The sequence below is a fragment of the Lipotes vexillifer genome, unplaced genomic scaffold, assembly GCF_000442215.2.
Source record: "Lipotes vexillifer unplaced genomic scaffold, Lipotes_vexillifer_v1.1 scaffold95, whole genome shotgun sequence".
Classification (NCBI taxonomy): domain Eukaryota; kingdom Metazoa; phylum Chordata; class Mammalia; order Artiodactyla; family Lipotidae; genus Lipotes; species Lipotes vexillifer.
Window position 1 is genome coordinate 28,019 of NW_006791458.1, and position 12,815 is coordinate 40,833.

The 12,815-nt window shown below is 38.5% G+C and overlaps 1 protein-coding gene across 2 annotated transcripts in view; it reads right to left on the reverse strand.

Annotated features, from left to right (window-relative positions):
* Window positions 1-3,588: 3,588 nt before the first annotated feature.
* The window catches only part of GABRA1 (gamma-aminobutyric acid type A receptor subunit alpha1), a 60,894-nt gene continuing 51,667 nt past the window's right edge, over window positions 3,589-12,815 (reverse strand). The window contains exons 10-11 of one of the 2 annotated variants that reach the window (XM_007464394.1): window positions 11,441-11,643; window positions 3,589-6,460 (exon numbers count right to left, since the gene is read on the reverse strand). In XM_007464394.1, coding sequence (XP_007464456.1) covers window positions 6,149-6,460; window positions 11,441-11,643 — 515 coding nt within the window. In that variant the 3' untranslated portion in view covers window positions 3,589-6,148. The remainder of the gene's footprint in view (window positions 6,461-11,440; window positions 11,644-12,815) is intronic. The other variant, XM_007464395.1, reaches the window with a different exon arrangement.

The window sequence follows — 12,815 nt, forward strand, 5'->3', positions numbered from 1 at the left end:
TCTTTTGTCTCCTTAGGTAGGTCTATTCCTAGGTATTTTATTCTTTTGTTGCAATGGTAAATGGGAGTGTTTCCTTAATTTCTCTTTCAGATTTTTCATCATTAATGTTTAAGAATGCAAGAGATTTCTGTGTACTAATTTTGTATCCTGCTACTTTACCAAATTCATTGATTTGCTCTAGTAGCTTTCTGGTAGCATCTTTAGGATTCTCTATGTATAGTATCATTTCATCTGCAAACAGGGACAGGTTTACTTTTTCTGTGCCGATTTGGATTCCTTTTATTTCTTTTTCTTCTCTGATTGTTGTGGCTAAAACTCCCCAATCTATGTTGAATAATAGTGGTGGGAGTGGGCAACATTGTCTTGTTCCTGATCTTAGTGGAAATGGTTTCAGTTTTTCACCATTGAGAATGATGCTGGGGCTTCCCTGGTGGTACAGTGGTTGAGAGTCCACCTGCCGATGCAGGATACACGGGTTCATGCCCCAGTCCGGGAAGATCCCACATGCCGCGGAGCGGCTAGGCCCGTGAGCCATGACCGCTGAGCCTGCGAATTCGAATGTTGGTGTGTTTAATGTTGCCCTAGAGGTCTCTGAGGCTGTCCTCAATTCTTTTCACCCTTTTTTCTTTATTCTGCTTGCAGTAGTTATTTCCACTATTTTATCTTCCAGGTCACTTATCCGTTCTTTTGCCTCAGTTTTCTGCTATTGATTCCTTCTAGAGGATTTTTAATTTTATTTATTATGTTGCTCATCATTGTTTGTTTGCTCTTTAGTTCTTCTAGGTCCTTGTTAAACTTTCTTTGTATTTTCTCCATTGTATTTCCAAGATTTTGGATCACCTTTACTATCATTACTCTGAATTCTTTTTCAGGTGGACTGCCTATTTCCTCTTCATTTGTTTGGCCTTGTGGGTTCTTCCCTTGCTCCTTCATCTGCTGTGTATTTCTCTGTCTTCTCATTTTCCTTGACTTACTGTGTTTAGGGTCTCATTTTCACAGGCTGCAGGTTCATAATTCCTGTTGTTTTTGCTCTCTGCCCCCAGTGGCTAAGTTTGGTTTAGTGGGTTGTGTAGACTTCATGGTGGAGGGGACTGGGGCCTGTGTTCTGGTGAATAAGTCTGAATCTTGTCTTTTTGTTGGCAGGATCACGTCTGTTAGTGTGTTTTGGGGTGACTGTGAACTTATTTTGATTTTAGGCAAACTCTCTGCTAATGGGTGAGGTTGTATTCCTGTCTTGCTAGTATTTTTGGCATAGAGTGTCCAGCACTGTAGCTTGTTGGTTGTTGAGTGGAGCTGGGTTTTAACGTTGATATGGAGATCTCTGGGAGAGCTTTTGCCATTTGTTATTACATGTTGCTGGGAGTTCTCTGGTGGACCAATGTCCTGAACTCGGCTCTCCCACCTCAGAGGCTCAGGCCTGACACCTGGCCAGAGCACCATGACCCTGTCAGCCTCATGGCTCAGAACAAAAGGGAGAAAAAAAAGAAATTAAATAACTAAATAAAATAAAATAAAGTTATGAAAATTAAAAAATTGTTAAAAATAGAAAAGTAATGAAAATAAGCAAAGAATGAAGGAAGAGAGCAACCTAACCAAAAACCAAATCCACCAATGATAACAAGTGCTAAAAACTATTAAAAAAAAAACCCCGAAAAACAGAAATGGACAGACAGAGCCCTAGGACAAATGGTAAAAGCAAAGCTATACAGACAACATCAAACAAGGAAGCCTACATGTGCATACTCACAGAAAGAGAAAAAGGAAAAAAAAAAAATATATATATATATATATATATATATTTAATCATTTAAAAAAGGAAGAGAGCAACCAAATCAATAAACAAATCTACCAATGATAATAAGCTCTAAATTCTCAACTGAGATAAACATAAAACCAGAAACAAATTAGATGCAGAAAGCAAACCCCAAGTCTATAGTTGCTCCCAAAGTCCACCGCCTCAGATTTGGGATGATTCGTAGTCTATTCAGGTATTCTACAGATGCAGGGTACATCAAGTTGATTGTAGAGATTTAATCTGCTGCTTCTGAGGCTGCTGGGAGAGAGTTCCCTTTCTCTTCTTTGTTCGTGCAGCTCCTTCGGTTCAGCTTTGGATTTGGCCCCGCCTCTGCGTTTAGGTTGCCTGAGGGCGTCTGATCTTCACTTAGATACCACAGGGTTAAAGGAGCAGCTGATTAGGGGGCTCCGGCTCACTCATGCTGGGGAGAGGGAGGGTTACGGAATGTGGGGTGAATCTGTGGCGGCAGAGGCTGGCGTGACATTGCACCAGCCTGAGGCACGTCGTGCGTTCTCCCGGGGGAGTTGTCCCTGGATCCCGGGACCCTGGCAATGGCGGGCTGCACAGGCTCCCTGGAAGGGGGGTGTGGATAGTGACCTGTGCTCGCACACAGGCTTCTTGGTGGCTGCAGCTGCAGCCTTAGCGTTTCATGCCCGTCTCTGACATCCACGCTGATATCCGTGGCTCATGCCTGTCTCTGGAGCTCATTTAGGTGGTGCTCTGAATCCCCTCTCCTCGTGCACCCCAAAACAATGGTCTGTTGCCTCTTAGGCAGTTCCAGACTTCTTCCCGGACTCCCTCCCAGCTAGCTGTTGTGCTGTGTTCACGCAGCCAACCCCAGTCCTCTCCCTGGGATCTGACCTCCCGATCCTGAGCCTCAGCTCCCATACTCCACCCACTCCGCCGGGTGAGCAGAGAAGCCTCTCGGGCTGGTGAGGGCCGGTCGGCACCGATCCTCTGTGCGGGAATCTCTCCGCTTTGCCCTCCGCACCCGTTGCTGCGCTCTCCCCCGCGGTTCCGAAGCTCCCCGCTCCGCCTCCCGCAGTCTCCACCCGCGAAGGGGCTTCCTAGCGTGTGGAGACCTTTCCTCCTTCACAGCTCCCTCCCAGAGGTGCAGGTTCCATCCCTATTCTTTCTTCTCTGTTTTTCCTTTTTTCTTTTGCCCTATCCAGATATGTGGGAGTTTCCTGCCTTTTAGGAAGGCTGAGGTCTTCTGCCAGCGTTCAGTAGGTGTTCTGTAGGAGTTGTTCCACATGTAGATGTATTTTTGATGTATCTGTGGGGAGGAAGGTGATCTCCATGTCTTACTCTTCCACCATGTTGAAGGTCCCTCTCAGTGTTTTGTACTTTAACTTTGTGCTTATAGAAACATTAAGGAATGTAATAGCTCTGTGGGAGGTTTAAAAACTATAATGCTCAGACTCTTCCTCTAAAACAAGTAAACCAGTCTCCCAGGAGTAGATCAGAAAACAAATCTACTGTATTAACAATAGATATGAACAAACTACTATTGTTTCAGTATGTTGACTCTTTTCTATTTATGCTTTATGAATTTTGAGTTGAGGTGCTACTGGCAGCACCAGATACCAGGTGTTTAACAATTCCTCTTTTTGAAAATGATTCATTTAAAATCATAGTTTAGGATCATACTATTGATACATCTTCAAAACTCTTCTGAGTAGCCTAGATTCTTATTAGCACTTGGCACTTTTAGGTGCTCCTACTTGAAAATAGTTTAAAACAAGGCAATGGTAGGTCATATTGATAACATGAAAAGAAAGTCAAGCATTCCATTTTTTACTGAATAATGTTAGCTTTATTATTATAAGAGAATACAGTATGACATAAAGTTAAGAGCTTTTGCTAAACTCTGTAAAGCAATACATGCATCTGCCATAAACAACCTCGATTCATGTTAGGTTTTATTGCCACTTCACTGCACTAAGGTGCAATAAACATTCAGTGTCATCTTTAAAAAATTTTTCCTGGGAGTTTACAGGAACTGTCCTCTATAAGAGTGTATCTTTATTTTCAAGGAAGACTTAACTAGTATTACATGGTTTAGCAAAGCACTGTAGAAAAGCTACATAGAATCATTTGTCTTTGATAAGTTGTGCAATCAATTTATACAATAGAATACTGTCCACATATACTAACAAACTAAGAAATGATAGAAATGCAGTCATTGCATAGCAGAAAGCAGACTAATAAGAAATATTCACATCTAATGAGCAAAATACAGACCAAATGTTAGCTATGAGGAGTCTGGAAGATAAAATGCTCTTAATAAGCATATTAGATTAACGCCCCAAAATAACAAGATTAACAGCAACACAGAAGTTAGAGTCATATTTTACTTTATTTCTATACATGATATCTACACATGATAGTGAAGGATGAAATATCCTGGTTCAGCCTTTATTGGGCTAGCTCATTGAATTTAGGCAGGACCATATCAAACAATAAAGCACATTTAAAAACAAAACCAGAGTTTGTTTAGGAAAACACAAACTGTATTTTCCTGCATCATTGGATAGCAGCTTTTTGAGACAAACATTGCTCAAAACTTGGGCATGGATCCCAACTGTCTTATTTGGTAATTAGGATGACAGGTTTATGTCATAGTATTCTAAATGTGGTTAGACCATAACCTGTGGATTCTGGACACTAATTTTAAATATCTCTGAAATTCTGTCAGACAAAAGGAGGCTTCAAAAATACCTTCTGCATAAATATTTATTTCTAAAACATCTGGGAAGTAATGAAACAGACTAGAATTTTCATAGGGAGTATTAATGGACCTCTTGTCATTAAAGCCCTTACGTAGTATGCCTACAAATATATTGCTACAGTATAAATGAAATGTAATATTACTCAATAAAAGCTATTTCCTGTACATTCTTTCATGTATTTTTATATTTAATGCTACATATGGTACAACACTTATTGAAATAGTTGGTATCAGCAAAGATAGCAATAATATACAGTTGATTTTCTAGCTCCCACTAATGCTTTTCCATTTTCTTTCTGTATTACAAGAGCTTAAAATAGGGAAATGTGGGATGACTTGAGCAGATAGCAACTGATTTACTGCTGTACACTGGACAATTACAAGCTTTCTCTCCATAAGTAGATTTTATACCCATATATTGGAACTTCCATCTGATTCCTTCAGGCTGTTCTGGTCTTAAATGCAGGCTCTAAAAGTATTTCCATAGCATTTAACAACATTCTAACAGCTAAGAGCGGTGAGTCCTACACAGTATTTTAAGAACACAACCTTTAAAAAAGTAAAAAAATGTACAATCTCATGCCATATATTTACATATATAATTTATATGTTCTATATTTGTTTACTAGTCATAAACTTCAATCTAAAGCTTTTAATGTACTGTTATATAAAATAATACATTCAACAATTCTAGAGCTTGCAAAATATTTTTGCCCCTCTAAAAACATCTTCAGAATGAAAATCCAGTGATTATTGGATGCATGTGCTATCTGGATATAGACAGGATGGAAAATAAATCTTTTAAAATTGTTCTATTTAAGTTTATTATTTCTTTTTTTAGTTTTATTGAGTGTGTATCTGTTAAAATGACTCCTCATTGAGTCTAGTGGTAAAAGCTCAGATGATAGTAAAGCAGCCTATTTAAAGCATTTGTCTCCATTGGATTAAATGTGCTCTACAGTGAGGAACTGCACATTTGCCAATGCAATTTCCATAAATTTAAAAATAGCATTGAACAACAAAATAATGCATTAGGCATTTCTTAAAAGGAGAAAGCGTGGGGATCTTTAGCTTTGGAAACAGAATGTTAAAGCTATACATCGGTTTAAAAAACAAAACAGAAATGTAAGAAGCACACTGTAGTTTGTGCAATAAAGACATAGATTTTTAAAAATGCTTCTTCATTAAACATTTATAATTTATTCTTTTAAACACCTTCACATAAAAATATTTTTGACATATACAGTATCTTTTTTTCTAGAATATTTGGAAATATAGATCTACAAATGACCCAGAGTTGTAGAGTTAAGTTTGATTTTTCTTCTACTTTTCCTCATGTCTTTGGACCTACTTCCCCCCCCACCCTTCCTCTCTCTTCCCTTCTGTCTCCTTCTGTCATTATTTTTCTCTCTTGCTCCCTCTTTCAGAATCCTGTCTCTCAGCTGTATGCTCTGCTCTGGACTGCCAGACAGGGGTCTGTTGTTCTTATATGAATTATGGAAATAAGGAAATCTTCAAATTCTTTAAGATAGAGGCAATAAAGCAGATGGGAATTACTGCGTTGAGAACAGAAAGCAATTCCCAGTGCAGAGGACTGAACAACAGAATGTGAATGACAGGACCTATTGATGTGGGGTAGGGGCTTTTAGCTGAGGCTCTCTGTTTAAATATGTGGCCCAATAGACCAAGTTAAAGATTCCGAATAACAGCGGGAAGGCTATTCTTGACAGCCGGTCAATTTTGCTGACACTGTTAAAGGTTTTCTTCGGTTCTGGTGGTTTTGTTTCCGTCTTGACTTCTTTTGGTTCTATGGTTGCACTTTTAGCAATGGTGGCTAAGCCGGGGTCACCCCTGGCCAAATTAGGTGTGTAGCTGGTTGCTGTTGGAGCATAAGTGTTGTTTTTCTTAATGAGAGGATCCTTCATTTTCTTTGGCTGTAGAAGGGAAGAGTAAAAGTATTTTGTTTAGTAAACTGTGGGAAGCACATTTATAAGTTGCTGAGCAAAGTGACCTTTAGAACTCAAACATGTGCTTTATTTAAAATCTAAGGAACACAATTTACAACTGCATTTTGGGGGAAAAATGAAAAACGCAGATACAAACGTCTAGTTGTAAGATTGACAAGTGACCTTGCAGGACATTTGTTTCTGTCCAAAATGTCCATAAGACAGTTGGTCCGTAAGACATTTGGTTTATGCCAAGTGCTTGAAATGTGGTCCTATCCAAAATGTCCATGAGCATATCGGGTCCATGCCAAATGGTTTTGGACAGGATCAAATAACAAAGTCCTCTGGTGTGGACCAAACATCTTATGGATGTTTTGGGCAGGACCAACTATGACCATGTATCAAGGACTTTTTGGCATGAGCCCAGGTCAGACTAATAGAAATACCATCAGGTTTTTCCCGGCCCAAAATGCTTGGTCATTGTTTTAGGTCACTAAGTTTCGGGGTAGTTTGTTTTGCAGTGAAAAATTGCTGAGCTAATTATTATTTGTTCCTTCTCCCCATGTTTCCAATGGGCAAATGGCAAAGCCGGGGTAGTCAGGATATCCTGAATTCAATTCTTGCTCAGTGTTGGCTGCTTATCAATGTTATCTGTGCAGTAATTGACAAGTGCAGTATTTCTTAGAGTTTCTGTCATACAGACATTTCTCAAAAATAAAGTGTATCATTGTTTAGAGCTATGTGCTCTGATACAGTTGCCATTAGTAACTTGTGACTACTGAGCACTTGTAATGTGGCTAGTCTAATTTGAGATGTTCTGGAAGTATAAAGTACACATAGGGTTTTGAAGGCTTAGTATGAAAAATTAAAAAAAATACAGGGCTTCCCTGGTGGCGCAGTGGTTGGGAGTCTGCCTGCCGATGCAGGGGACACGGGTTCGTGCCCCGGTCTGGGAGGATCCCACATGCCGCGGAGTGGCTGAGCCCGTGAGCCATGGCCGCTGGGCCTGCGCGTCTGGAGCCTCTGCTCCATGGCGGGAGCGGCCGCAGTGGTGAGAGGCCCGCGTACAGAAGAAAAAAATAAAAAGGTACAATATTTCTCCTAAATAATGTTCAGAATTAGTTACGTGTAAACAGGATATTTTTGACATATTAGCTAAAGTATATTATTAAACTTAATTTCACTGGTTTGTACTTTTTAAATAAGGCTACCAGAAATATGTTAATTATATATATGGCTCACATTTGTGGCTCACTTATATTTCTGCTGGATAGCACTAGTCTAGAAGAGTGAGCCTTGTTTGTTTTTTTGGCACACTAAATCACCAGTTAAAATTTTTTTAAGTGTAAATGTCTTGGGCACAATCTTGCATTTTGAACCAGAACTCCTAGGGAGTGAAGCCTGATTATTGACATTGTGAATAAACTACACAGAGAATGTTCATGAGCAGCTAAACTTGACCAACCAGACTCGTTATACTCTGGACAATCTGTATTTTTAATATCAAATCAGAATAAACTATTACTTCTAGAAGAGCTGATATTTCTCACTCACAAGGTGCAATTTTAACAGGTTAATTTCTTTATTATCCAACTCCATGACCTATCTGCTACCTTTTCTCCTCTCCAAATCCTTAAGCATACATTCACTGGGACTTAAAACCAAAAAAAAGCCCAGATTTTTTTTTTCTCCTAGTATTACACCATTAAAAGTAAGGCTACTTAGTCCAAGTATACACCCATTTCATAGTGAAGGCAGATTTGCTTAAGCTTTAGGAGGAGTGACAGAAATTTCTATAATTATTTGTACAAAAATAAAATGAGTAAAATTGATTCTCTCTGAATGTGGTCCAAATGACTACAAGTCAAAAAGTGATATGAATTATTTCAACACAAACAGCCAGACTGAACTTGTATTGAGTCCACTGCTTAGAAAATAGCAGATCTAATATTAAAGGATACACTGAAAAGCATGTATGTCCTTTACATAAAATGTATATGCACTCTGATGTTGAAGAGAGGCAATGGGTTCTAATCTAAACAAAATTTGCTGAGTGACAGACACCTTATTAGATAAACTGAAATGAATAATCTGCCACAGGAAGAATTCTTGGAGAAGAGTTTGTATTATTGGTAGATTTCGTCTCTCCTACTGCCAATTTATCATAATACCCTAATACTAAATTTTCTCAACTTAAGTGTTTTATTTATTTCTTTCTTTTTGCAGCATCATGTTGAAAAGGATATTTAGAAATATCTGGTTGGTTTCTCAGGAAATAATATAGTTTTTTTCATTTCTGAAAATATTGAGTTCCCCCATATTCATTAAGAAGTTGGGAGCTTCCCTGGTGGCACAGTGGTTGAGAGTCCGCCTGCCGATGCAGGGGACACGGGTTCGTGCCCCCGTCCGGGATCCCACATGCCACGGAGCAGCTGGGCCCGTGAGCCATGGCCACTGAGCCTGCGCGTCCGGAGCCTGTGCTCTGCAACGCGAGAGGCCACAACAGTGAGAGGCCCGCGTACCACACAAAAAAAAAAGAAGTTGGTATTTCTTCCAGCAGTTAAACATATGAAGATGGATCTTAAGAAGGCTACTATATGCTTGCTTGAAAACATGATGCCCTATGTGGATTTTCTCTTTTTTTTGAAGTTATACCATGTCAGAGATTGAAATTTTACCTCTCCTGAAAACACTCACCTGGTCACAGGAAAAATATGTTATTTATTCTCTCTGAATGTCAAAATGAGACCTGGGTCACACTGTGATCATGCTCCTTATTATAAGCTAATCAAACTGGCAAAGCCCTGGGGAAGATTTTTACAGAGACATAGATAAATTATAAAAAAATATTCTCTTTCTCATTATGATGACAGATATAGGCATTGTGTATATGTATCTATATATATATACATAAAATATATAGATATGACCATACCTGTAGCTATATATGTACACTGAATAACACGGACTGTAGATTGATAGAGATTGAAATATTTTGAGACACAGCACTTGAAAGACTAACATACGGTCAGAAAGAGAGAAATATAAACTCAACTATGAGCTCACCAATGCCTCAACCCAAATTCTATGCTTTCCAGATCAAGTTCGATTCATCTAACAAGTCATTAACAACTGCTACTGATGAGCCACAATCAGAAAGACATTGGCCTCTTGCAGCATGCAAAGAAAGGATTAAGATAGAAAAGCAACTTTTCCCAGTGCTTGCATTTCATTTTTCAGTTGCATATCACCAATGTTTGCATATAATTAATTTTGAAGAACTTTAATAGAATTTGCTAGTGATTCTAAGATGTGCATTTTTAAAATGTCCACATCTATGACTTTGGGCTATGTCTTACAATTGGTAGTGTCTTATGATCACTCATCTTCAGTTCTGGTGCTCTTTCCTTTGGGACTGCCCTTCTGTTCTAGGACAAATGGAGGCCATCAATGGCTAAGGTAAGTATTGGAAAAAAACTGTGTCTCCACTCTCTCACCCCTTTCTCCAACTGGTAAATGCAGTCCCTTTTGTCTTGTCTCCTCTTTACTGAACCTGAGCCTAGGTTCTTGATTTGAAAATTCAGAGATTTTTTTATACTGGGCAAAGATGTTTCAAGGCAAGGTGAATTTTGAGGACTGGTTCTGGCCCATTTTGGTTGTGATAGTGCATCTGATGCAGAACCTTCTATGCTGTTGCTTGTGTACAAGATCATTGAGGTGTTCAACTGATTCACCTGTGGCTGAAAGGTAAAGCTCAAAGAGCTTTTGCTTGGCAGCATATTTTCTTTCTTATGTATACGTATATTAGTGGTACATCATATAAGCAGTAACGCTTTAGATTCTATTAAATGTGGTAGATGTTTCCAACACAAAGGATCCTCTTTTCTAGTATATTTGTGGAGCTATGGGAAAAACATCATTAAATGGATTTCTTTACTATACACCCTCTCAGACTCTTTACTATACTGTGACTCGGTGACAGTATGCAGAATTATTCAAGTGTATTTGACCACAGAACTGTATTTTTAGGGACTGACTCAAGACACTAGAATTCTATATTTGCTGTAGAGTGATTCCTCCTAGATTACTTCTAGATGTCTTAGAATCTCTGTGTCTCTGACTTTGTCCTTCTTTCCACCATCCCAAGGCTCCCTTGCATTTTGACATATTTTTCCTTCAAACCCCAGAAGTAGAAATATCCTCCCCAACTGTGCTTTATTTATTTATTTTGGCTGCACCCTGCAGCATGCAGGACCTTAGTTCCCTGACCAGGGATGGAACCCTCACCATGTGAATTGGAAGGAAGAGTCTTAACCACCGGACCATGGGGGAAGTCCCTCCCAACTATGCTTTAAAATCCACTCTAAAGTAGGTTCTAATTGAGAAGAACAGTGATATTCTTGACTTGATAATTTTCTACAGTGAAGAATTTTTCTGTGAATTCTGTGTGTTATGATTCTTAAAGCAAACCTCTATTTTGGAAAAAGAAAATGTGTTTCCTACCCTTTAGTGAAAATTAGAGATAATGCATTTTGCAAGCTCAATTCAATTGAGCCATTAGAATAATAACATTTCTGACCAAAGTTATTAGGCTTGGAAAACAACCAGAAGACTATAATTTTCAAGTTACAAAAATTATAATGGCATAATTGCTCCTAATGTCAGGTTTGTTAAAACTGTTCTCACATCAATGGGGACCATAGGAAAGCGTATTTGAGGAGAGATGTGTACCTTTGTGTTTCTCCTTTATCTCATTCATTCTACTCTGAACATCTATCCACTGAAACAACCTTTGCTTAGCAATAACAAAATTCTCATAGCACTTAATCATTTGTGACATAAGAAACAAAGAATCCTCTTTACCCTCTCTCTGCATTCTTCATCCATTCCCCCAAGTCCAAACATCCCATCCTATATGTTTAAAAAGACATAATAGTGCTATATCACAGGAAATATTAAAGCATTTACCTTTTCTGGAACCACACTTTTGCCATCCCATGCATAACCTCTTTTGGTGAAATAGTTTACTGTGGCAAACTCAATTAGAGCTGAGAATACAAAGGCATAGCACACTGCAATAAACCAATCCATAGCAGTTGCATAAGCCACCTTGGGGAGGGAATTTCTGGCACTGATACTCAAAGTTGTCATGGTGAGCACAGTTGTTACTCCTGTAAAGAAAGAAAGTGAATTTGTAGGTTCATACTACAAACTTTCATCACTGAGGTCAGCCTACTTATGTAAAGGGAAACACAGAGTGTGTTTTCAAGTTCATCCCATTTTGGTTTGGGATGGATGAGTTTTAATTTAACCCCAGTGTAGTTTGCAGTTCATGGTATGGCAATGTTGATGGAGAACTCTTGGAGGGATAAACTCCTCTGCTATTGAGAAGCTGTTAATAAGATAGTGAACTCCTGTAAATAGGTGTCTTAAACATGGTGTCCTGGGTAGGAAAGGAAATAATATTCCTTCACTGTCCCCAACTTTAGGAAAAAGAAAGCAGGTATCTTCACTGTCCTTGATCCATAAGTAGTCTCTGGATCCTCAGCTCTGTTTAATATTCTGCCTGTGTACTTTGAATATACAATCCAAGAAACCAATAACTTTTTGATAATTTATCATTGATAGATAATTAAATTATTTTAGGATAATATCTTGTTACATTATTAACTCTTTGGCCTTTATACTATATTTTCCTGATTCTTCAAATAGCTACTCTTTTGAAGATGTTCCTGAAATAAGTTGCATGTAGCTTGCTTGAGGTCACATAGCTCAGAAGTAGCAAAACCAAATTTGAACACATTCATCAGATTCAAATGTCCACAGTCTTACTCTCTCTGCTAATGCTGCCCTATCTTCCCTATTCTGTGAATCTATCCCTACTGATTAGAATCACCTATATTCAAAGCAATTTTCACATCAGTTGCTTTTAGTTTACTTAGATTATTATAAGTGTTGGTATGTGAATGATGACATCCATTAATGTTCATTTAACAAATTAATATTATCAACCTACTATATGTAATGCACTAAACTAGTTAGAATACTGTAAGTTCCCTTTTAAGCCATTTGAAAATGTATGAAAAAAATCACAGGAACCCAGTGGGGGTGGCTTAGGTTGCATGGTGTTGAAAAAATCTTAACCACTTCCAGTAACTAGTTCCTCACTACTTAGCTCTATAGCCTTGAGTAAGCGAGTTAACTTCTAGGGCCCTCAGTCTCCATAACTTTACAAGTGATGATTTAAACTTCATTCTCTTGATTGTCTACATCATTGTTGAAATTCTAAGAGAAGAAAAGTTCTGCACATTTACAAGATTATTTGAGGACTAAATATAATAAT